The sequence below is a fragment of the Opisthocomus hoazin genome, chromosome 2, assembly GCF_030867145.1.
Source record: "Opisthocomus hoazin isolate bOpiHoa1 chromosome 2, bOpiHoa1.hap1, whole genome shotgun sequence".
Lineage (NCBI taxonomy): Eukaryota > Metazoa > Chordata > Aves > Opisthocomiformes > Opisthocomidae > Opisthocomus > Opisthocomus hoazin.
In genome coordinates, this window is record NC_134415.1 from 22,033,057 (window position 1) to 22,058,011 (window position 24,955).

At 40.6% G+C, this 24,955-nt stretch overlaps 1 protein-coding gene across 2 annotated transcripts in view; it reads right to left on the minus strand.

Moving 5' to 3' along the window:
• The window catches only part of PRKCE (protein kinase C epsilon), a 309,016-nt gene that overhangs the window by 111,434 nt on the left and 172,627 nt on the right, over nucleotides 1-24,955 (minus strand). For both annotated transcript variants that reach the window (XM_075412859.1, XM_075412860.1), the window contains exons 3-6: nucleotides 5,970-6,129; nucleotides 5,084-5,118; nucleotides 2,546-2,631; nucleotides 808-940 (exon numbers count right to left, since the gene is read on the minus strand). In XM_075412859.1, the coding sequence (XP_075268974.1) occupies nucleotides 808-940; nucleotides 2,546-2,631; nucleotides 5,084-5,118; nucleotides 5,970-6,129 (414 nt within the window). The remainder of the gene's footprint in view (nucleotides 1-807; nucleotides 941-2,545; nucleotides 2,632-5,083; nucleotides 5,119-5,969; nucleotides 6,130-24,955) is intronic.

Below are 24,955 nucleotides of genomic sequence, written 5' to 3' on the forward strand. Positions count from 1 at the left end.
TTCCATTATGTACCACTCTCTAAGAATGTGACAGCCTTCATGAAATCATTCCCATCATTCCCATCAACCCACTAATTGAGGTATTTTATTCACTACTTCTAAAATATTGCTTTCCTTTGCAAGCGTTTGTACTGTTTTCATCCCCTTTTAGAATATATAGATCTGCTTGAAACAAGGAGATATGGAACCAACCATTTCTGTTAGTCAGCTAAAACAACACAAATGCACCTTCCAGCAGTAACTTCATATGCAGTTACTGTACAGAGTACACAGTCCTTAAGCTGCAGAATATAATGAATCCCCTGCTTTCCAGAATAGAGGGGCTAGGCAGACCATCGCAAAGGATGACTTAGCTGGATACCAGAATACCTCGTTCTGGATACAGGCGCACAGAACTGATTCTGCCTAGCCTAGCCAATACATAATAGTAATTTTTGAAGACAGTATTACACGGAAAAGTAGCTGGAACAACGATGTTTAAAAAGTTTAACAAGCATCTCCACAAACTTGAAAACGTAAAAGGCATATAAGCTGAAAGGATGTAAATTCTCATGCTCCTAATTTTCTGTCAATTTCTAATTTCCTGTGTGGCAATATAGGCACCTCTGTCCTCTGCATCTGTTACTGACTGGTGGTGCAGACAGGGCAAAGGACCATTCTCTGAACACGATGGCAATCCCTACAGCAGTCCACTCTTTACTTTCTGTTCATTTCTGTACATGCTGGTAAAGACAGAACAACTTCAAGTCTTTCCAAGTCTACTGCACTCACAAAGAAAAAGAAAAGCTCTGAAGCTGTAATCCTTACCTTTGCATTGTAAACCTTGTCTCAAAAGACCCCAGAGCAATGAACCACAGTGGTCACAGAAGGTGGGCACTTTGTAATTGTGAATGCTGAACTTGTGAGGCATGTTGACACTGAAACGCTGGGATCCCACTTGCTGAAAAAGAAGAGCACAGCATATTTCATTCTAATTAATTTCTTTATAGTAAGTGTATGCTGAGGCCCTGTTAGGTTTTGAAACCACACAGAATTCAAACAAGATGAAATAGGTTTGTGCTCAGATGATGATCTTTGTGTTAGATATACTCCGGCTCCAGAGTTCTCACTACTTTATTTGGGAAAAGAGGGGGAAAGGCTGCTGTTGTCCAAGAGATAAAGACTAAAGTCCTAGTACTTCTGGGAACAACAAATATATAGCTATCAGGAAAGATCTCTTAATGTGGAAGGCAAGGAAGTCACTTCCAATTGTTTTAGGATCAGGAGGCCGAACTAATACAGGACAAAGAAACAGAAATATATCACAAACCCTTTACCTTTTCACATCCCACTCTTTAGATTATGAAAATTACAGTGATAATTTGTTGTGTTCAGGGATTCCAAGGTATGATTATTTACTAATTGAAGGATGTCACTGATAAGTTTTTATAGTGGCCACTGTATAGCAAGAGATATATTTTGATGTTTTTCCTTCCCTTTCCTATCACCTCTGGCTTCTCTCCAGTGGTATAGTACCCCCTCTAAACAATAAGAGGATTATATCAGCAAAGCATACAAGTCTCCACCGGCCTGGAGCCTGGGAATATAAATCTATGCAAGATTTTGTATCTTCCTGTGTGTATTATGCAAAAAACAGCACTAGCTAAACACAGTCCTTTATCACAATCCTATGCAAGCAATCTAATTTCAGACGTAAAACACTGGTTGTCAACCAGATATTAAAGAATGCTTCCAGCATGAAAAATGCTAGTGAACTGCACAGGAAGAATGAGATTAGTTAGTGCCTCCGTGAAATTCCTATCAAAGTTGGAAGAGTGGTTTAAAACCATCGTTACACACAACTCTGACTTGTAATTTAGAACCAGGCTTTTTCAAGCATACAAGGTAGGTTTTTAACAAATAAAACTAAGAAATCTACTTTTTCTGCATGGTCAAGGAACTGGGATCACCCACAGACTACCTCGCCTAATCCTATGGCGAAAGATAGTAGGCTCTTGCTGTTGCACAAAACAGAACAGGACAGTGAGCATTCATGAGCTTTTCCGTTAAGAAAAAAGACAAACAAAAAACTTCTGTATAAAATAAAACATTCACTGGCTACAACTGAGGCCATAAAGTACATATTGTGATAATTCCATTAATATACAAAATCTATCCTTTCAGCTGCTAATGACTCCGCCACACAAAATACAAAAAATCTTTTTGCAAAATGCAAAAATCTTTTGAATTAAAATGACAAAACTTGCATTAACTCAGAAATGGAGAATGTTAAAAGTGAAAAGGATTGGAAGCAGCTCACTGAGACTTTAAGCATTCGGATGTTGTAAAAAGTTTACTAATGAGAAATAGATTGCTGTGTAATAATTCCCATGCAAATGAAACTGCTATGGTAATCTGTCATTCCAAAGTAAATGTCACATCACAAGACGACCAGAAGGGCACAAAAAAGTCTGTAACATTTTTTGATTAAACAGAGGAGATGACACTATTTTGAACAGATGAAAGACTGAGTTTTATCTAGAAAATTTATTTTATAAATATTTACCTCATCGTGAGTTTCCTGTTTTTTTAAGCCAGCACACTTCGTTATTATAAGTTCATGGCATCTCTTGTGGACTACACAAGTGCAAACTATAAACAAAAAAACAGATAAAAGAATGAGTTTTCATGAAGACTGATTTTAAAGCAAAAGTCTTATCTCAGCAGACTACAAATGCTGGGGTTTGAAAGGCTGCAAGTGACTGGTGACTTTGTGAATCCTATGAAGTAAGTCTGGCTGACAAAGGCAGAAGATAATGGACATCTGAGAGACCAATGAATTTGAGAGCTAAAGCATACCTGCCAAAATGTCGGTATGTAAAACCACAAGTTACCTTCTGAAGTATTAATCACAGTTTTTCTCAACTTTTACATATTTGATTTCTTTATATGATAAAGTCTATGATCTCCACATTACATGAGACACAAAGGCAAAAACAATTCCTGTCTGAAGAGCTTCAGAGGAAAAGAGACATAAAGATAACTTGTTGTAAAAGTCAAAGAAAAAAAAACCTAAGTCAAACCTTCTTTCTGTAACACATTATCATAAGTTGATAACAGTAAAAGGTTTCAGGACACAAAAAAAGCTTTGTCAATATTCATATTAATTAATCAATGAATAACATTTGCAGATATGACAGATAAGATTGAAAATTGCAAGGTCTATCGTACTGTGGGACTCAAGGTCATTAAGTGAAGAAAAAAGCCTTCGGAGTAAAACATCAAATTTCATTTTCTTATAGCTTTGGTCACTGTTGTAAGAAAAAAAAAATAAAAACTGATGTATGTTAATAAAGTAATGCTTATTACAGCATGTAAAACCATTATTTGCATTTATTTATTTACAATGAGATTTCATCAAATCTTTTGTAACTGAAAAATCATCACTAACTTGATTACTTCTACTTGTCAGATAAAAATTCAGTAGAAAAACATCACCCCAAGAGGAGACTGCATAAAAAATTAAGAGTACAAGAAACTGAGTTGAAAAATGGGAGTTGAAAACGAAACCCTCCTGCAGTCTTTACTATACCCTTTTCTAACGATGACTTCTATAATTATCTCATCTATTTAATTACAGTCTTTGCAATTACCTGACATTCTTAAACAAAGAATCTTCAACATAATAAAGAATTCATAATTTTAAAATGCAAGAATTGAAAAACGAAGAAGACAGTTGGATGTGCATCAAGAGACACCTAGGAGCTGCCGTTCAGTGATGTTAACTGTGCCCCTACATCACATACGCTGTCTAACAACAACAGTTTTGAAAAATCTTACACTGACTTACTGTATTGGGTTTGTGTGGCAAGGTTTTGGTAGCTGGGGGGCTGCAGGGGTGGCTTCTGTGAGAAGCTGCCAGAAGCTTCTCCCATGTCCGACAGAGCCAATGCCAGACGGCTCCAAGATGGGCCCATCACTGGCCAAGGCTGAGCCCATTAGCGATGGTGGTAGCGCCTCTGGGATAACATAGTTAAGAAGGGGAAAAAAGTTGCTGCGCAAGAGCAATTGCAGTGGGAGAGAGGACTGAGACGATGTGAGAGAAGCAACTCTGCAGACACCAAGGTCAGTGAAGGAGAAGGGGGAGGAGGTGCTCCAGGCACCGGAGCAGAGATTCCCCTGCAGCCTGTGGAGAAGACCATGGTGAGGCAAGCTGTCCCCCTGCAGCCGATGGGGGTCCATGGTGGAGCAGATATCCACCTGCAGCCCGGGAAGGATCCCATGCCGGAGCAGGTGGATGTGCCTGAAGGAGGCTGCGACCCCGTGGAGAGCCTGTGCTGGAGCAGGCTCCTAGCAGGACCTGTGGCCCCATGGAGAGAGGAGCCTACGCTGGAGCAGGCTTGCTGGCAGGGCCTGTGACCCCATGGGGGACCTACACTGGAGCAGTCTGTCCCTGAAGGGCTGCAGCCCACGGGAAGGACTTACACTGGAGAAGTTCGTGGAGGACTGTCTGCTGTGGGAGGGACCCCATGATGGAGCAGGGGAAGAGAGTGAGGAGGAAGGAGCAGCAGAAACAATGTGTGATGAATTGACCGCAAGCCCCATTCCCTGTCTCCCTGCACCGCTTCGGTTGGGGAGGGGGGAGGGTAGAGAAAATCCGGAGTCAAGTTAAGCCAGGGAAGAAGGGAGGGGTGGGGGGAAGGTGTTTTAAGATTTAGTTTATTTTCTCATGATCCTACTCTGATCAAATTGGTGATAAATAATTATTTTCCCCAAGTCAAGTCCGTTTTGCCCATGACACTAATTGGTGAGTGATCTCTCTGTGTCCTTATCTGGACCCAGGAGTATTTCATTACATTTTCTCTCCCCCGCCCAGCTGAGGGGAGTGATAGTGCAGCTTTGGTGGGCACCTGGCATCCAGCCAGGGTCAACTCACCACACTTACTGCAAAGACTGTATGTTTGGAGAGACAAACTTGCTCTGATCACCTTGTGCTAAATTCTTAATACGGTACATATATAATGCTTGATGAAAATATCTTATTATTTACATATTGTAACATAACACATATGTTCAAACTATCCCCATGTAGATTTTCTCTTACCTTGACATTGGTATCCCTGTTTTCCTATCACACCCCTGAAAATAAAACAGTATTTTAGAAAATGAAGAATATGTATATTTTAAAATGAAAAACAAAAATTTTTCCTCTCTTTACTAGACATGCACAAGTTTAGAAGAACAGCTTCTTATAACCAACCATCTGATAACTGCATGCCTAGACCGAGATAATTTCAAAGTAGGAACCGCATTTCAGCTGCTAAGAGGTAACAGGTAGGAAGATAAGCCATGAAGGGATTCAGAAGTAAAGACACATATAGGATCATAAAATAGGCAAAGCCAAAGGGTACATAGAGAGGGAAGCCACGAGCTGGTAAAATAGTCATCAAGAAGGCCTCTAAATAGACAGAAGATGGCATTGGCCAATATTATTGCTTGAAATCATCTTAGCTAACCTAAAGCCTAACCTGCAGACATTTCTTAGAGGAATGTAGTTGAGTTCATGTACAATTCACATCATTTCACAGTAAGAAAGACTGCTGTATTACATACACTTCAGAAATATTAATTACGGATCACATCAGCTCCTATGTGTATTACGGTGCAAATCAGTATCTCTAGGTAACTTTGGAAAACATCAACAGAGTTGCTCAAAAATATCTGAAAACTGAATGTCTCCGCAACTTTTTCCTACCTGAAAATTGACAGTACTCAAAACTAAAGCAAATAATTTCTAAAAGAGAGTTCTCAACATACACTGTAATGAGAAAGACGCTGTACACTGAGCACCCAAACCCCTGGATCATTAGAAGCCTAATATTCCCATATTTCATTAACTTCAGTAGGATGTATAGGAGCTTGGTGTTTCCTAGGAGGAAGAGGGTATGTTAACTCTTCAATTCAAAGTTGCAAAGAAAGCAAAGTCATACCATATAAAATCTCTGCAGTGCGAACAATACGTTGGTTGTCTAAGATAGGTGGCCATAAACTTGTGTCCATTAACCTGATGTACTCTGCGTCGCACAGCACCCTGCCGTTTTCTGGGGCGCATACGTTCCCGGAACACACGTTCCTCATTGTCTTTGGGTGCTGAAACAGAAAAAACAGAAAGTGCTGGCTGTATCAGACACAAATACAAGAAAACTCAAACGTAATACACAAGTAGATATTCTCCAAAAATATAAATAATCCTCTCTAGCTAGCAGTGCAAGATAACTTCCCTAAATTGTGGGTAATGTTTTTTCTTTTTTAGCATCAACTACTAAAGGGCAAGGGTTTTCATTGCCTACTACAGGGTCTTCTTTTTGTTCTAAACCTTTATCTCTAAATTCACGCTAAGCTGGGAATAAGTCTTCTGTGCTTTATCACTATCAAGCACCATGAAAATCTCCTTAACAGTAATTACATAGATTCTCCAAACAGCTCAAACTCTCATCCCATTTGATCTTTTGGGGGGGGGGGGGGGGGGGAATCCACCAAAAATCCCAACATCCTCTGGTCCCCATACACTCAGAAAGTGCTGACACAAGTGCAAGAAAGCTGAGTACAAATACATGTTATCAAATAGAACAAAAATTCCATCCAGAACTGATTACTTTATAGAATTCCTGATTAAGATCTGATCTTCAGGCTCTAATAATCCACGTTGATACTAATACTTTCAGCAAAATGTTCAAGGGAAGGAAGTTCTTCCTCTTAACCAATTCCCCTTCAATTGTATATGAGATTTAATGGTAGAGGAAGTAAAAAATGAAGTTGATATATCTCAGAATGAAAACTTCGGAACAAAATCCTTCAGAGTGTCTTTTTTTGCAAGGCTTTATTTTGAAAAGTATCGCTAACACCTCCATAGCATTCTATATGCATTAAGCAAAAGCTGACGATGAATTAGCAATGAAGAACAGTGCACAGCTGTTAATGAAAGACAGATTTCACAAGCATTCCTGGAGCCACTCGTGTGTGCAAAATGGAATATCAGATTTGGAGGGGCCCACATTCAGTCATCCATTGCCACCTGAATCTATGCACTCACTACTTCAGTGCATATAACATTTTGAAATATATTGAACACTTGTCATTCTCTGAATTCCAGCTACCCTGAATCATTATGCTGGCCTAAAGGTGCCAACTTTGGTCTGTTGCAAGCTTTTCTGTACACAGATGAGTTCTTCAAGTAACAGTACAGTATTTAACAACAACACAAAGAAAATTAAAAGTCTCAGAACAACTCGAATCTATAATAGTCTCAAATTCTTTTACAAACACTGAAATAAAGCCTGGTTTTGAAGCTTGTAAAATTAAAAGGTATCGATTTAAGAATTCTTAGAAAATGGTCTTCAACTAAGCCAATAGATGGATGTCCTGGGAAAATACAGAGCACAGACCCATGAACTGAGATCAATTTCTTTCACTGCACGGCAAGGGCTAATACCCATGACACTAGCAAATTCATTTATGCACTAAAAAGCCTAAGCTCCTTCCACATTAGTATCTTACAAGAACTTCACATTCAGTATCTTACAAAAACTTCATATTCAGAGTGTGTTTTCACCCTAAGATGACTCATCTGTGGGACGGCCAGAATGGCATTACTTTTGTATTCTAAGTCAGCTCTCAGTAAATAAACACTTATACACAGAGCTACTCCTTTTACTTATGCCAAAGAACAATAAAAAGCAATGACTCTAGGTCCCCCTTCAAGAAAGGGGTAAGTACCACCAAACAGTTATCAACTATGATTATTTTTACACATTAAGCAAAATTCTGATGTCTAATAAATACCACAGCCCCTCAAGAGAATGACTGTCTTCCACAAAGAATACACAACAAGTAGTTGGAAATCCTACCAAAGACTCCTAGTTCCAGCTTCTGAATGATCTGTTGACTTTACAAAGCTGCTGGAAATCTTTTAAAAGTTACTATTACAGGAAATAATTCTATAGTAACACAGAACTGTTATTTTGGTTATCATCCAGACTGTAGAAATTGCTGAAGTATGCAGCCTCAATGTGGGAAAGTTAAACTCTCCTGGAAAGGGCTCCCAAAAATTTATCTGCTTTTATGAAACGAACAAGATGTTCTGAAGTGCACAGTTCACACTTCATATGATAATCCATCTACAATACTGCTTTTCTCCTTTCTTCATCTGAAGCGTAATTCTGTACAGATAAAGCACCTGTAACTTTACAGAGCAGATAAAAATCCTCTTCTTCCTCTTCTTGTTTTGGCTAAACACAATATCATGACATCTATCTTTTTTTTTTTTTAAACCAACAGAGTCTTTAAACTAGTTTTACTGTATTACTTTCAGTTCTATTTTTAATACTTTTACAAAATATCATTTTTTACATACAACACTTACAGTATAAAGACAACAACAAAACTGTGTCTTTTTCAGAAATGCACTGACCTGAAAACAGATGCAAGCAATATACCAGTCCTGAAATTATCAGATTAAATGGCAGGTCTCAATTATCGGTAACATTTCTACATAAACAGCATCTCTGTGTGTGTGTCTGAAACAGCTCAGGGAAATGTAGTTTTCTTGGTCTGTCTTGGATAACACTGAGGTCCGTTAGCCAGTTCCCCCCCAACTGTCTCTTCTGTCAGTCTGCTGTTCCACATTTATCCCTAAGGACTGGCACTCGGCCAAATCCATGCACCGCATCCTGCTTCGGTGTCGAACCGCACAGATGAACTGCATGCTGAAGAGCAGGGACTCTCCCGCAGTGACTCTGCCCCCACTTCAACTCTCATCACAGCAGAGGGTCACCACCTCGCCAGTCGGCAGCAGCACTTGTCTGGGGGAGCCGGAGCTGCTGAAGCAGCATCTGGCATTAACAGTGCACGACTGCGTGACTGGACATCAGCCTTTCATCAAAGCAGACCAAGTCACAAGAGAAATGAACTCACCCATGAGCTTTACAGTCAGTTTACATTAAGTTCAGCTAGCTTGCTCACTGTAACCCAACAAAGACACATAAGCAATGCTTTTCCACAGTCCCCAAGCAAAATGCTGCCATGTCTTACACGAGTCACACCGCTGCTGTGGACCACAGGCACCAAATCAGGGAGGAACTTTCCCAGGTGACTTGGAAGTGGATGATCCCATCTGTGCTGGCTCATACCCAGGGTTGTGAACCACTTCTTTCTAGTTGCACTAACAATAGTCTTATGTTTAAATGAAAATCCATTTATCTCATACTGAACAGCCACACTAGAGACATTCATTTAACTGTTTGAAGACATCTCCTTCAAAAGGGAGCTGCACTGCTCGCCCCAAAATTGTCTTGTTGTTCACCAGCAGGAAAGCAAAGATCACTAAATGCTATCAGAAAACAGAGAATACTTGGGAAAACCCCCAACATTTGTGTAATAGAGCCAACTAGTACTTTCAAGACATACTTTAGAAAATATTAGCATCCCAAACAAAATTGGCCTTTAAATATACTTTAAAAAGAAAAAGTCTTACAGTGGTATACAATAGATTCTAGAGAATACTATTAGGATACTGCATACTGCCCAATCGTGGCATTTCTATTCTTAGCAGAGGAGTTCAAATTAAAATTAAGTGCCTTTGCTGTACTCAGTCTATAAGCAAGTTCCAATACAAACATCTGAAAATTAAATTTCTTCTCACAGTTTTTCCACTAAATAGTCACAGAGGGTTATCGCTTCCTCAGTAAAATCTGTTTCTTTATGCAAAGTACATTCTGTTCCCTGTTTTGATTTCGAGTCCTTCAGCCCTTTATATTATTCAGTTTATCTTTTTCTAGTGCATTTATTTAACTTTCGGTTCCAAGAGGAGTATGAAAGGCTCATGATAATTTCCAAGTGTTCATGGAGAATACTGTCAATGCAGCACACTGAGTTTAGGCTTTATATGATGGTACTTGAGAACAGGTAAATTTAGAACTAATTTCCTCTCAAAACTATACCCAGTAATGCCACTACTTCTTTTCACTGTAGCCAAGAGTAACTCTGAAAACAGCAGCATATAATTGCTTTTATAAACTCATATGTACATACAAACGTATTGCCTACAATTTCAAAGACTGAAAAGACTTACAGGCTTAACTCCAAGCTCTTCGAGAAGTGTTACAAAAGTCAAAAGTATTTGGAATGCAAAACTGAACTAAATTCATAAATACTTGCAAAAAGAATGTTTAAATGAACTGTCTGGAACTACATTTAACACTGTTAATAGTGTAGTATCTGTTCAGTATGTATTATAAGTCATAATTTAAGATAAGAAAGTAACACAGAATACTCCCCAACCCTCAAACGGGACAAGTTTGCAAGAAAAAGACCCTGTATGCCAAATAACAAAGGCTGGAACGTGTCAAGTTTTGTTTCATACTAAAATGGTTTTGGCATAAATGAGAAGGGTTCAGCGTGGAGCACTAACCACAACAGACAGAATTCTCCTGCATAGCAAAATGTGTTATTTCCATTCTTTCTCCTCTGTGTTGCGAGTCCTTATAGAAATCTGACAATACAAAAAAGGAAAGAATACTGCAGAAAAAGAAGAAGAGAGATTACACACATAGAGAGGTTTCTCAGCATTCGCTATTGCTCAGAATGCTGACTTCTAAAAGGGAACAGGCTGGGCACTTCCCTTCATTTGGAGGAGATTGGCATTGAACAGAGACAGTGTTTGGGCAGAAAAAAAATCAAATCAGATATTATAGTCAAATGCCCACTGCCCCACCAAAGCCAAACTGTAGGCCCTGTACAATGGTAACACTTGCAGCAGGCAGTGTAGCTGCCAGGTAACCCCATGCAACAGGACACTGACACCTCCCTGGCACTTCTGGCACAAAGTGATTTTCACCCTGGGCACCTCTTGGGAGTCTTCACGTTGCTGTCATCCGTAACTGCAACCAGCATCCAGAAAAAAAAGCTGTTTAACAACACCCTTAGTAACTACAACAGAGCCTAACTGGACAATGAATGGAAAACAACAACGAGCACACTGATGTTTTAGTGCTGAAGATTAAAATTAAAAGCTTTTGTATAATATTTAAACCTGATCACTTTAACCAGTACGTGTACTGAAATACAGTTATTGTTTTAGCACTATATAACACCTAAATCATAGAATCATAGAATCATAGAAAGTTTTGGGTCAGAAGGGACCCCTAGAGATCATCTAGTCCAACCACCCAGCAGCGAGCAGGGACACCACTAACTAGATCAGGTTGCTCAGAGCCCTGTCCAACCCGGTCTTGAATGTTTCCAGGGATGGGGCCTCCACCACCTCTCTGGGCAACCTGTTCCAGTGTTTCACAGACCTCATTGTAAAGATTTTCTTCCTTATATCCAGCCTAAACCTACCCTGTTTTAGTTTAAAACCATTACCCCTCGCCCTGTCACTGCTGTCTCTACTAAAAAGATTGTCCCCATCTTTCCTATAGGCTCCCTTTAAGTACTGAAAGGCTGCAATCAGGTCTCCCCGCAGCCTTCTCTTCTCCAGGCTGAACAAGCCCAACTCTCTCAGCCTGTCCTCATAGGAGAGGTGCTCCAGCCCTCGGATCATTTTTGTAGCCCTCCTTTGGACCCGCTCCAACAGTTCCATGTCCTTCTTGTGCTGAGGGCTCCAGAGCTGAATGCAGTACTCCAGGTGAAGTCTCACCAGAGCAGAGCAGAGGGGCAGAATCACCTCTCTTGACCTGCTGGCCACGCTTCTCTTGATGCAGCCCAGGACACGGTTGGCCCTCTGGGCTGCCAACACACATTGCCGGCTCATGTCCAGCCTTTCATCTATCAGTACCCCCAAGTCCCTCTCAGCATGGCTGCTCTCGATCCTTTCATCCCCCAGCCTGTATTGATAGCAGGGATTACCCCAACCCAGGTGTAGGACCTTGCACTTGGCCTTGTTGAACCTCATGAAGTTCACACAGGCCCACCTCTCCAGCTTGTCCAGGTCCCTCTGGATGGCATCCCGTCCTTCTGGTGTCTCAACCGTACCACTCAGCTTGGTGTCATCTGCAAACTTGCTGAGGGTACACTCGATGTCGCTGTCCATGTCATTGATAAATATATTGAACAGCACCGGTCCCAGTACAGACCCCTGAAGGACTCCACTCATCACTGGTCTCCATCCGGACATTGAGCCGTTGACCACTACCCTTTGACTGCGACCATCCAGCCAATTCCTTATCCACTGAATGGTCCATCCATCAAATCCACGGCTCTCCAATTTGGAGAGAAGGATGTTGTGGGGGACCATGTCAAAGGCTTTACAAAAATCCAGATAGATGACATCCATTGGTTTTCCCTTGTCCACTCTTGTTGTTACACCATCATAGAAAGCCACTAGGTTGGTGAGGCAGGACTTGCCCTTGGTGAAGCCATGCTGGCTGTCTTGAATCACCTCCCTGGCCTCCATGTGCCTTAGCATATCTTCTAGGAGGATCTGTTCCATGATCTTCCCAGGCACAGAGGTGAGGCTGACAGGTCGGTAGTTCCCAGGGTCTTCCCTTCTACCCTTTTTGAAAAGGGGCACAATGTTTCCCTTTTTCCAGTCACTGGGGACTTCCCCTGACTGCCATGACTTTTCAAATATCATGGAGAGTGGCTTGGCAACTACGTCAGCCAGTTCCCTCAGGACTCTGGGATGCATCTCATCAGGTCCCATGGACTTCTGTACATTTAGGTTCCTCAGGAGGTCCCAAACCTGATCTTCACTTACAGCTGGAGGGATTTTACCCTCCTGGTGTCCTTCATGCCATCCATCGACTCGGGAGGGGTGAGGAGAGAGGTTGCCAGTGAAGACTGAGGCAAAAAAGTTGTTGTCTACCTCAACTTTCTCCTCATCTGCTGTTACCAGTTTGCCGGTCTCGGTCATGAGCGGGGATACGCTTTCTTTGACCATCTTTTGCCGGCTGACATACCTGTAGAAGCCCTTCTTATTTTTCGCATCACTTGCCAAGTTCAGTTCCAGCTGAACTTCTTCCTTAGTTTGACCAGCATCTCTTGCCTCAGCCGTGCCGGTCTCTTCCCTTCTCTGCCCGACTTCTTACACTTGGGGATCAAGAGCTCTTGCGCTCTGTGGAATACATCCTTAAAGACCTGCCAGCTCTGTTCTGTTCCCCTGTCCCTGAGGACCGTTTCCCAGGGAGTCCTTCTGACTATCTCCTTGAAGAGCTGGAAATTTGCCCTCCTAAAATTTAGGGTCCTGACTATGCTCTTCATTATTCCCATTTCCCTCGGTAGCATTAGTTCCACCAGCGCGTGGTCACTGCAGCCCAGGCTGCCTCCGATCTTGACATCCCCAATGAGCTCACTCGCATTGGTGACCACCAGGTCTAGTATCGCATCCCCTCGGGTAGGGGTGCTTATTACCTGGCTTAAGAAGTTGTCCTCAATGCATTCTAGGAACCTGCTGGATTGCCTACAGCTTGCCGTGTTGCTTTTCCAGCAGATGGAGGAAGGATACTGAGGCAGGAGAGGTAATTTGCCTAAAGTTGTGTCAGAAAGTGAGAAGGGGGAGGAACAATTTCCAGGGCTCCTTTGGTTTCAGGATGGAGTGTAACCGGATCATTATGCATCAAAATTAGGTCCCAAAGGATTATTCCCAAACTCTATTTTGGGCCTCTACAGCAGAAGCATATATACTGTCACCAAGATTTCTCCAGGCAGAAACCGTTACAGGATTTTGCCTTTAAGGCTTTCATCTTCTTTAAAGAAAAAAAAAAAACCAAATCCTCATATATTTACATATCTATTTCTCCTTGCTTTTAAAAGCCTTGCTTTAAAATCCATGCAACAAACAAGTTTGTAACTCTGAGACAAACAGCAAGGTAAATGCTACAATCTAATTTCATAAAGCTGCTACTGATGAACAGAGAAATGAACTGCATAGTTTATCACAGTCATAGAAAGAGCATGTAATTATTCTTTTTCTAAAAAGACAGTATTTCCAGCCCATTTCTTTAAAAAGGAATAAAAATACAGGCGTTGCTTACTATATCTCATATCTGCTTTCTTTAGGAAAGCTGACAGGAAATTTCTTGTCTAACGGGAGAAGAATCAGATCCTTAGATAATGCTATATTGTTAAAGAAAACAAAGATGATGAGTGTTACTAGAGAAATGAAAAAATGCTCACAGAATGCGTTTTAGAAGAGACAGGTGGTCTTGACAAGTCACGTCTGTTAACATGAGCTATTTACTGAATGCATTGAGGAATAAATTGCATTCTAAAGTATATCAAGCCCAAATATGGTGGGTGGCTTTGTAGCATGGGCTCAGGCTCAAATTTGTTTGCCTTCAAACACAAGCTTATCTTTAGATGCTTGAATTCTTGTCCAAAAGAAAGATTCTGCCTATACGTATTTGAAGACTTCTCTTGACATGCAAACACATAAAAGTGATTTGGCTTGTGACAGGCACACATTTTTGTTTCAGGGCTTATTTTACTTTTCTTTTTTTTTTTAAAAAAAAAGCCCCAACCTATAAAGCTATCCAAATGATTATTCACACACGGTTCAAACCTTCTCTACATACTTATTATCATGAACACACTCATTAGCTCACTCAATGCTGAAGGGACAACAGTAGCTCCCCAGATCCCTTCAAATGGAAATACTTCCACATCCAATTCACTTAATAAGGAAGAACATAAAGCCCGGAAGTACTAAAGAGTCAAATAGATACTGAAGGTCTGATTGCAATTCCAGCACATGGAGAAGTCCGAGTTAGGCTTCAGAAACGTCCCACCCTTGCTGCCTGCCAGTAATTTGGACCAAATGTTCAAAAACCAGGAGCGTGATGCTTGGTAACCGTGGGGACACTGCTGCCCCAGCTGTGGCCCCTCTGCGCTGCTGCAGCAGGGGCTGGGGGCGAGGGAGAACGAGTTCCCATATGTGCTCATGCAAAATTCTTCTTCAAATGACTTTATGACTTTCTCTAAGAAAGCCTTCAAGATAAGCCCTCACATGTATCTGCTCTCCATCTGCCCAGTGCCCACAGAGTAAGTGACAACTTACACAAGCTTAAGGTATTAACAACACATGGTTTTCTTCAGATGATCATACAACTTGTTTTAATGAATCTAATATTTAATGAACAGACTTCTGTTTTATAGGAACTGTTGATTGGATAACTGGTAGGGGATGGATATAAATATAGGGTGCTACATTCATTTTTCAGACCCTTGGGGGCTCACACAGATGACAGGGGTACTGACCTCATCTTGGAGGGTGAATGTATCAATTCCTATGGATAAACAGCTGCCAGATCCACAAAGTAAACAAATCAGAGACAGATTCCTCCTACCTCCTCTCAGTTTCTTTATTGGTGGTATTTAACATTAATGATTTTAAGAAATATGGTATTCCTGAAATAAAGAACTTGTAACCACAACTTTCACACTACATTTTACTTGGCAAAAGAAGTACTATTGCTAGAAACACAACAGGGAAGTTATTGCTATATGACAGGTTTTCTGAAAAGTTGATTTCACATCTCGAGGTTTTTTAAATAAAATTTCAACTTCCAAGACTCTACAAGACAGAATTTAGAGTTTTTTCAGTTGGGAAACAGACAATGTCACAACAGGACAAAAAAAAAATCAATGCTAACTAAGGCTATTTTGGTCCTCCAGTATTATCTTTCAGGAGGAACAAACAGCCTCACTCTAAACACAATACCCTTATGTCAATAAATCTGCAATTGAAATCAGAGAGATGGAAATGCATTCTACATATGGTGAATACTACAGCTATTATTCAGGAGAAAAGTCTTACTTCATGGAATGTAATGGGTCTACTCATGTAATAGCTAGTAATGTAAAAATACTAATTTGCAAAACACAGAACAGTTTTTGTGCCTTAACTTCACATGATAAACTGACAGGAAGAAAATTAATTCAGTTTGTGGCAGTGACATTCAGTTCATGTTGACACAGTGTTAGTAATCAGTAGTATTAGTAGCCTCGTGTTACTACTGATAGTGTTAAGTCCTGGCAGGCCAACAATGTGCGGTATCTCTTACTAAATCAACTACTTACTACAGCTAAAAAAATACATGATCTTTTGAATGAAGAAACTACCTATATAATACATTATATTATTATTATAGTCATGATCAGACCAAAAGCAATCCTGGGGACTAGATTTCCCTACCCTTATTGCTGCAAGACTGCAAACATGTCCTGCAAGCTGATTGCAGCTTGCTCCTCGGAGCACGCCCGGCCACTTGTGGTGGTGGTGGCGGACACTCTGGCAACACACGCTATATTGACTGTCCTTTGGTTGTCTTCAAGGAACGAAGAAAAATGTGACAAAACATCACAGTCAAGGCTGCTGTGGAAGATGAATGTTCCAAGGGGTGTACAAATGCATGTTTATTTTAAGAGAGCTCCAGGCTATGAAAGTATCTGCAGGGTCAACTGATCTCTCTGCAGGGTCAACACCTGAGCTGCTGGCCTTTGTCATTTCCTGCAAAGGAAATGATGTTGTGATGCTAAGAAAGAAAACAAGCATTGTGAAAATTTCAGGATAAAGCCCTTTTTCCCAGAGGTAACTATTAAACCAGACAGATCCCGAATGACAGTATTTTAAGCATATGTTTGTTCAGAGAAGTTCAGCAGTCTTTTTCTAATATTTGCAAAATCTAAACAGAGCGCGATGAAACAGAACCTTGTATGACTGGGGTTTCTGGTCTTTCAGAAAAGAGTTATTTCTTCGGTCTTTTTTCAACCCCAGCTTCGCTCCTTTGCCATAGAATAACAGAAGCGTAAGTGGCAGGCACCTAAGAGATGTCCGAGCCCGGCCTCCTGCAGTGGGGATGGGTCTCATACTTCAGGCATCCTCAGCTTCCATTTTTCTGATGGTTCCTGAAAATCTCCAGCGAGGGAAATTCCACAACACACTTGTGTATCTTGTATCACTGCTCTGGCAGGCAGGCTGTACAGTCAACCTAAATCCTTTTGCAGTAAGTTATGCTGGATGAGTGAATGGCAGGTTCTGAAAAAGCAAGTTTTTGCCAGAACAGAAACTACTGAAGTATGTGTAGAAAGGCAACTACTATACCACTGTACACCGTGCAAAAGACCAGGGGCTGGGGATGGCCAGAGACACAGCAAGATGTCACAGAAAAGACCACTGTAGAAACTTTGCATACTTCTCCGGCCACAGCAAGACAGAAGCCGCTTTGAACTAAACAGGTGTCTGCGGACACCCCAGTCACATACTCACTGCAGTAAAGCCATGATATCTGAAGGTAAAAAGGGGAATGAAAACCAATCCTGCCTTTAAGCTACTAAATCTCACAGTCATCTTGCTGAGTCCATTTCCAGATCCCCCGCCTGATAGCAACAACTTATTTCCACCTAAGCTTAGAAATGCATGTAAAAAAGCTCACTTGCGCTAAAATCTCGATATTAAATCTTACAATTGCATATAACCACATTGAGGACCTATGGTGTATAACCTACACAGGTCAGAGAAGATGGCTTTCAAAACACAGTTTTACAATGATTATATGCCCTGGCGAAGCTCAAGCCAGTGATCTACATTACACATATTCAGGTTTCAGAGTGCTTCTCAGTGGAAGCAAAATCTTCTTACTTACAACTGGGAAAGACACCATTCTGAGGTGTCACCACTGCAGACTTGAGCAGTAAACAAACTTCAGTAAGTTTACTTTACAGAAGTGATTCTTTTTGCTTTTTAAAGTATTTCTTCATTTGTTTCTCAAGAAAGTACTAACTACTTGCTTGTGTCCTCCATGGGGCAGAGTGAGTCTGCTGCAGAACTGCCTGTGATTTAAAAGAGCCTCACACAGTGCGTATGTAATAACTGAAAAAGCCTGAGAAGATTGCATAACCACTCCTTCGTCCCAAGCAGGAAGAATCCTTCCCATTAGTCTAATTTTGGTATAAAATAAAAAGCACTGAATCCTCAATACTTTGCTCAAAAAATGCTCAGGAAGGTCAGAGGGAGTTCTGAGGGCAGGCAGAATGACAGTGACATATTTTATTTATAGGCTTTTTTCATACACTTTCACATAATGGCAATGATATTTTTCAACAAATTAAAATAGAGGCCGTAAAAATTGGGTATTTATTTCCCCCCCAACAGTATTAAAGTAGTAAGACACAAAGTATCTGTACCTTTGTGTAGATAAATCAACTGATGAAACCGTAATGGCTCTCATAAGCAGAAGAGGATTTGACCCTAAGCAGTAGGCCGTGTTATTAGAAATAACAAGTGAGACAATCAACTTCATAGCCACTGTTTGCCAAATAGGTTCAGGATGCTTTATAGCTGTTTTATGTCGCTGTAACTGTACAGTAGCTTTGTCTGCTTAGGGAAATGACTTACAATACTATTTAAAATTCAAACTATTAAGTGTTGGGAAAGAAACCTTTCAATAGTGAAACAAGAAAACAAACTATTTTTATTTCAAAATAACCTAAAAGGCTCTGTTTTCTGAAGTAAGTTGATACTTTGGGTTCTCCATAGAAATCATATCTAGCAACTGCTAAACTATTTCTTGCTCTTACGACATATTCTTGGTAATCTTTTGAGTTAGAGAACGCACCATATTGTCTTGATACAGGTTAGAAACACGTACCTGGTTGCCACTGGTATCTAAACTCCTCTATGTCAGCTGTCCATCTAGTGAGGCAGCCAAATCTGGTAAAACTTTGGACCAGTCTGCAGGAAGGGCTTGGGGATCAGGGTGTCACTGAAACGTGCTCCGAGACAGCCCCATCACGGCAGCCTGACGCACTGGGTCTGGACCCCTAGTGCCACCCCGTGGATGGCAGCCAGGCAGCCTGACAGAAAGATGAAATTTTCTAATATAATCACACGGAGTTTTCATCTTTTTTCTCCTTTTGTTTCACCACTTATATCTTTTATAAATTGGTTCTGCACACTAAAACCACACGATACACCTCTGCTCTGCAGTGAAGCCTGCCAGGCACCCAACAGTTCAGAGTGGGCCCTCATTTGAACTGCACAGATGATTTTTTTCTTTCTTGGATGGAGGGTGTAGGAGTCTATAGGTAATCAACCTCTGAACTTTTCATTTCTCACAACTCCCCCGTTGAACTGAATAAAACAAGTGAAGATATTGGTGTTACTCACGACCTTAGAAAGGACTGTTCCTCAAGGCAGCTGCCACCAATAAATAACAACTGCCACTACTTTTCCCTTTTTAGCCCAATACATAACACCTGACACACTTCCACTGGTGTTCCAACATGTCACTGCTCTTTCTGGTTTGCATCTTTTCCTGAGGGTCGTATTATTACAATGCTGTCATACTCTACCAACATCCTCCTCTCGCCTATCTCCTAAGTGGGCAATTCTTACAATCATTCGTAAGAGACAAAAATCAGCAGTAAAAGAACTCATCCCCTCTTTCCATTGTCTTTCTTGCAAACGTGGGAGGAATTTTTCATATTCTGATACCCCCCCCACACACACAACAAAAGCTTAATTAAGAATATCTCTGACTCACAAGCAGTGCTATTAAAGCAACTCTTCCATCTATGTCTCTCAACATTAAATACACTATTACTAATTTCCATTCAGAGAACAGTAATAGATTATATTATGTAAATCCTGAAGTACTCGTATGATTTATTATCAGCGTACTACTTTAAAACCTCAATTTAGCAAAGCATTTCCGGATATGGCTATATGAAAGCCATGGTTTTCAATGGAAATCTTCCAATACTTAAAGAACTATTTACCTGCCCTGCTAGATGTTAATTATATGCATCTATTGCACAGTAAAAATGGAAATGTGCTAAACAGTATGTTCTTTCTCCCTGCCAGGCTCATTGGCACAGTGTCATGAGGTAATTGCAAATGGCGAGTTTGCATATTGTCAGTAGAGCCTAAATGTGTTATGCAGGTTTTTACTGGGGGGGGGGGGGACTAACACATGGCAGGGGTGGGGGGATGACCACCCTCATGGCCTATAATTAGGAGAAGCATTTCTCAGTGACAAAAAGAGAACTTTTAAAGCTTATTTGCTATTGGATTTCAACATACAGGTTATTCTACAGTCCAAACTCTACATAACAACAAAAAACTACAGGGTAACAAGATGAGTCCACAGCATTAACTCATCCTACTTCTGTACAATTTGGGGCCTACCATGCATTTGCTGCCAGCTCCATCGTGTACTCTGATTTGTAATATTAGATATCCACCTGCAGCCCGTGGAAGGGACCCCATGCCAGAGCAGGTGGATGTGCCCAAAGAAGGCTGTGACCCCACGGAGAACCTGCGCTGGAGCAGGCTCCTGGCAGGACCTGTGGCCCCATGGAAAGAGGAGACCATGCTGGAGAAGGTTTGCTGGCAGGACTTGTGACCCTGGGGGGGACTCATGCTGGAGTAGTCTGTTCTTGAAGGGCTGCACCCGGTGGGAAGGACCCACGCTGGAGCAGTTCCTGAAGAACTGCAGACCATGGGAAGGAGCCACGTCGGTCAGTTCACGAAGGATTGTTTGCCGTGGGAGGGACCCTACGCTGGAGCAGGGGAAGAGCATGAGGAGGAAGGAGTGGCAGAGACAACACGTGATGAACTGACCATAATCCCCATTCCCCATCCCCCTGCGCTGCTTGGGTTGGGGGAGGAGGTAGAGAATTAGGGAGTAAACTTGAGCCCAGGAAAAAGGGAGGGGTGGGGGGAAGGTGTTTTAAGATTTGGTTTTTCTTTCTCATTACCCTACTCTGATTCTGTTGACAATAAATTAAACTACTTTCACCAAGTTGAGTCTATTTTGCCCATGACTGTGACTGCTGAGTGATCTCCCTGTCCGTATATCGACGCACGAGTCTTTCATCACATTTTTCTCTCCCTGTCCAGTTGAGGAGCGGGAGTGATAGAGCAGCTTGGTGAGCACCTGGTATCCAGCCATGGTCAATCCACTACAGTTGATCAAACTTTTTATCTTACTGTGTGAGACACACACATGTGTAGAAGACGAGACTCTCTGTGTTTGAAATGAGTTACAAAAACTTACTTGTTCCTAGCTTTTGCTACCTTCTTGATATTCCAAACTTTCTACCTCCAGTGTTCACATATTTAGTCCCAATTCTCCAACCTTTGGCGAGACAGACGTATCAGTGTCTTCGACATTTTCAGTCATTCAGTAAGCATGTGGCTCAAGCTTTCACATAAAATGAAAAGTGCCTCTGGCTTAACTGGACACCCAATTTCCAACCAAGTCAGAATTTCAGGAAAGTTTTTAAGCATCAGCTGCTTGAAGTAATCTAATGGGACCTGAGCCATTTTTCCTGACCTATGGCAGAATAAGTCTCTAATAAAAGGTATACTCACAGAGGAAAAGAACTGGCAAACAGCCTTTGAAGAGGCAACAGATGTGCTGATTGAGATGTATTTTGTTTTTCATAGCTCTCTAAAACTGATGTAATATTCAAGAACGCTTAAGAACTTACTGATGGAAGCAGCTGGCAAGTGGGAAGGGTGGGATGTTGGATGACGAGGTGCTTTACTGTAGAAACTGAGGGGAAAAAAAAAATGACCAAAATGGAATCAGACAGTCTTAATCCTCTCACTTTGGAGAACGAAACTCTGAGAAAAATAGGACGTGAAAGAAAAGGGAGGGAGGAATGAAAGTGAACCTAGGGTTGATGAAAGAGAACATATCAGAGGAATACTCCTTTTACTCCCTGCAGGACAAACTGTGAGCAATGCAGCTCACATCAGTCAACGACCCAGATGCCAAGGCCAATCTGAGTTCAGGATTATTGTCAATCAGTAAATTAACTTCCTTTCTACCCATTTGCTGTAAAGAAAAGTTAACTCTCCCTGTATGGAAAACTCATACGTAAGAACTAGGAGATACATATGTACAATGAGTTAGCTACAGCAAAGCACTGAAGATCTGTATTTTTTCCACAGGGATCTAGGTATCTGTCTTGCACCGCTCTAAGAGAATGGATATTCTCATGCCTGAAGAAAATATGTTAGACTTGCTAATGTTTTCCCAAAGATACTGAGCAAAGCAAGTTCAATCAAACAACTAACTTCAAAACAACAAGAGGCTGCTTTAGAATTGCTATTGTTTTTTTCAGATATGTGATAGTTAAAGCTAATTCAAACTACATGTATGTGGAAGAACAGGTACAGAAAGCCAGCTCAGCAAGTTAAGACAGTTACATATTGTAGTCTGTTACATTACTTGAAACTAATAGATTTTTTTCTCCTTCAGCAAATCCCCTTTGTTACTTCCTAAGACTAAAAGCAGTTCAATATTAACAAATCCCCACAGCACTCACTGAAAGTTAGCTTTCAAAATGCACATGAAGACTTTATACAAGAATTAATCAATGCGTGTGGGAGAAAACCTACTCCTAACATTTCTTAAAACTGTAAGTATTCCAAGAAAAATATTTGTTAAACTCTGGGCTATGCATCTGTATACTGTAGCTGAAAGAGAAAACGGAACTCAGAAAAAAAACACTGAATTTTTTTCTTCTCTTCTTCAGCACAAAGATCAAATCAAATGCTACTTCAAGATCCAAAAAACTTTCTCCCTATTTAGTCCCAACACTAAATCAGACAACGAAAACACAGATGAAATAATTCTTAGAATGACTGCTGATTTAATTTTTCTCTTGTTATTCCAGTGCCCGAACTGTTTTCCATTCAGCACTGATCCTGCCTTCACACCTGCGGTACTGCCTTTGGATATTCTAAGGCGTCAGGTAAGTTCTCCTGCCACTGCGACCACAAAACTCATCTGGAAGCCTGCGCACAGCACACGGAGGATGGAGTCCAAGCAAAAGCTGTGGAAAGCCAAGGGAATGACAAGGAGACTTGCCTGCAGCACAAAGGACGACTATTCTTAATGCTCTACATGCATAGTCACATGAGGATAAGATCTATCCTTGGTTACAGGCAAAATAAAATCAAGCAGAAATTAGCTCAGTTTACTTACAGTAGAGATAAGAAACCTTGATTGCCTATGTCCAAACTGTAAGGATACAAACTGTTTTTGCAGTTGTAAACTACTAACCTCTAAAACTTCATTCCATTTATTGTTTTGTTTATTAACAGGTGAAGAGATAGCAGACACTTTAAAAAAGCTTTCCTTAAAAAGTGCAAGTTATAACCCATGATCTCAAACCCTTTCTGTCCTCTTTGGTCATATTCAAACACCACATAATTAATTTTAACTTCGCCTTATCAGGTTGCTGAATAAGGATGTGAAAGTCAGCCGGCTGTAAGTTCAAAAAATATATTCAGTGCCTCCTTATTGCTGCTGTCACCAATTTAGCTGTTCCCATGGTAAACTTAAATACCACCACTGGAAGCTGTGGCACCTATCAATTCACAAGTTGGGAAGTGCAGTGTATGGAGATTGGATTTAACAGATCCCAGAACTGTCTGGTTGAAGGATGTGGCAGTTGAAAGCTGGAGGCTGCATTTCTTTTTTTTTTTTTTCCCCTTCCTCCATTTTTTTTTAAACTTGTATAATCTCAAGAAAGCCAAGACATATGGCAGCATTTCCAAGTTGGTTTCAAAGAGATCTTGATTTCCCACTTACTTTCTCTAAGTGTGAATTACCTAAGAAGGTGTCAGAAGTTCCTCGAAAAAATCCTTTTAACACTGGTTGTCTTTCGAAAAAAGACTTCTAGAGAGAAGCTCCCACTTTTTTTCTTTTTTAAAAATGATTTTGACAATTCTATAGCTGGAGCCTCTGACTTGACTACCCATATGACACATCACAGCACTCATGAATTATCTTTTTTACAACCACTTCAATTCAGAAAATAATGAAGCTTCCTCATTAATAAGGAGATAAAAAACACCCTGAGGAGGAGATCATCCCCCAGACTAGAAAGAAACTTTACCATCAGAAATTGCATAGGTAAGAGCTAATGTTTCCTTCCTTCAGTAAATATCTACCAAAAATCAAATATATTCTTACATGTTGAAAAGATTCCTCTGAACTTTTCTTTAATAAAAATGACCTTTGCCATTAGCATACCAGCTGCCAAATAAAAATATGCACTGCACTTTTAGAAACAGAAATAAGGATGGGAAAAAAAATCGATTTTTTAAGGTAATTCAGAATAAAGCCATGTTTATAGAGCACCATTTTCTTTATTTCACACCCAAAAACAATAAACAAAATATTTTAAGAACAAAGAAAAAAATTTTAAAGATTGTTTTTAATAAGTATAAAAGAAAGACAAGGAAACAGAAACACAACATTTCAAGATTCAAATATTTGAAAATTCTCTTAAAATAAAAGAGACTCTTCACTACTTGTCCAGGAGGTGTTACAAAGCCTCCAGTAACACCTCATCCAACACACATAACCAAAACTTCCTTTTCGGCATGCTTGGAAAATGCACTGAACTTGAAAATCTAATATGACACAGTGCACCCAAACCAGTCAATTGTGAGTAGGGATTTTGTGATCCTCCACTTTTGAGAGCACCGTAACAAACTTATATTAGAAAGTACAGATTTTGTAAGGTTCAGGGAAACTGTCTCAACTCAGCTACATTAAACGCATTTTAAATCCTATATTCTAAAGCAGAGGTATAGAGAATAGCTGCCCATATTTAGGAACTTAGACCACCATGTCCTCATTGCAGAATCAGTTTGCTTATCTTCCTACATGCAAGAATATCATCTTAGTACAGACAATATCCCTCGTTTCTTCATGGGAAAAAAAGTCACAGAAATGAGCTAAGAAAATTAGATGTAGCTAAGCAACTTTCAGCCAGCACCCACAGAACATTAGGGGGAAGAAAGCATTCCTCTGAGCAAGTATCAGCGCTATTATTAGCAGCATCTAAACTTACTTAAAACCATTATTCCAGTATTTATTCCAGCAAGCAATACAAATTACACTTGTCCCTTAGACAGAAAGACAGACACAAAATCATGAATATGATCCTCCCTCTG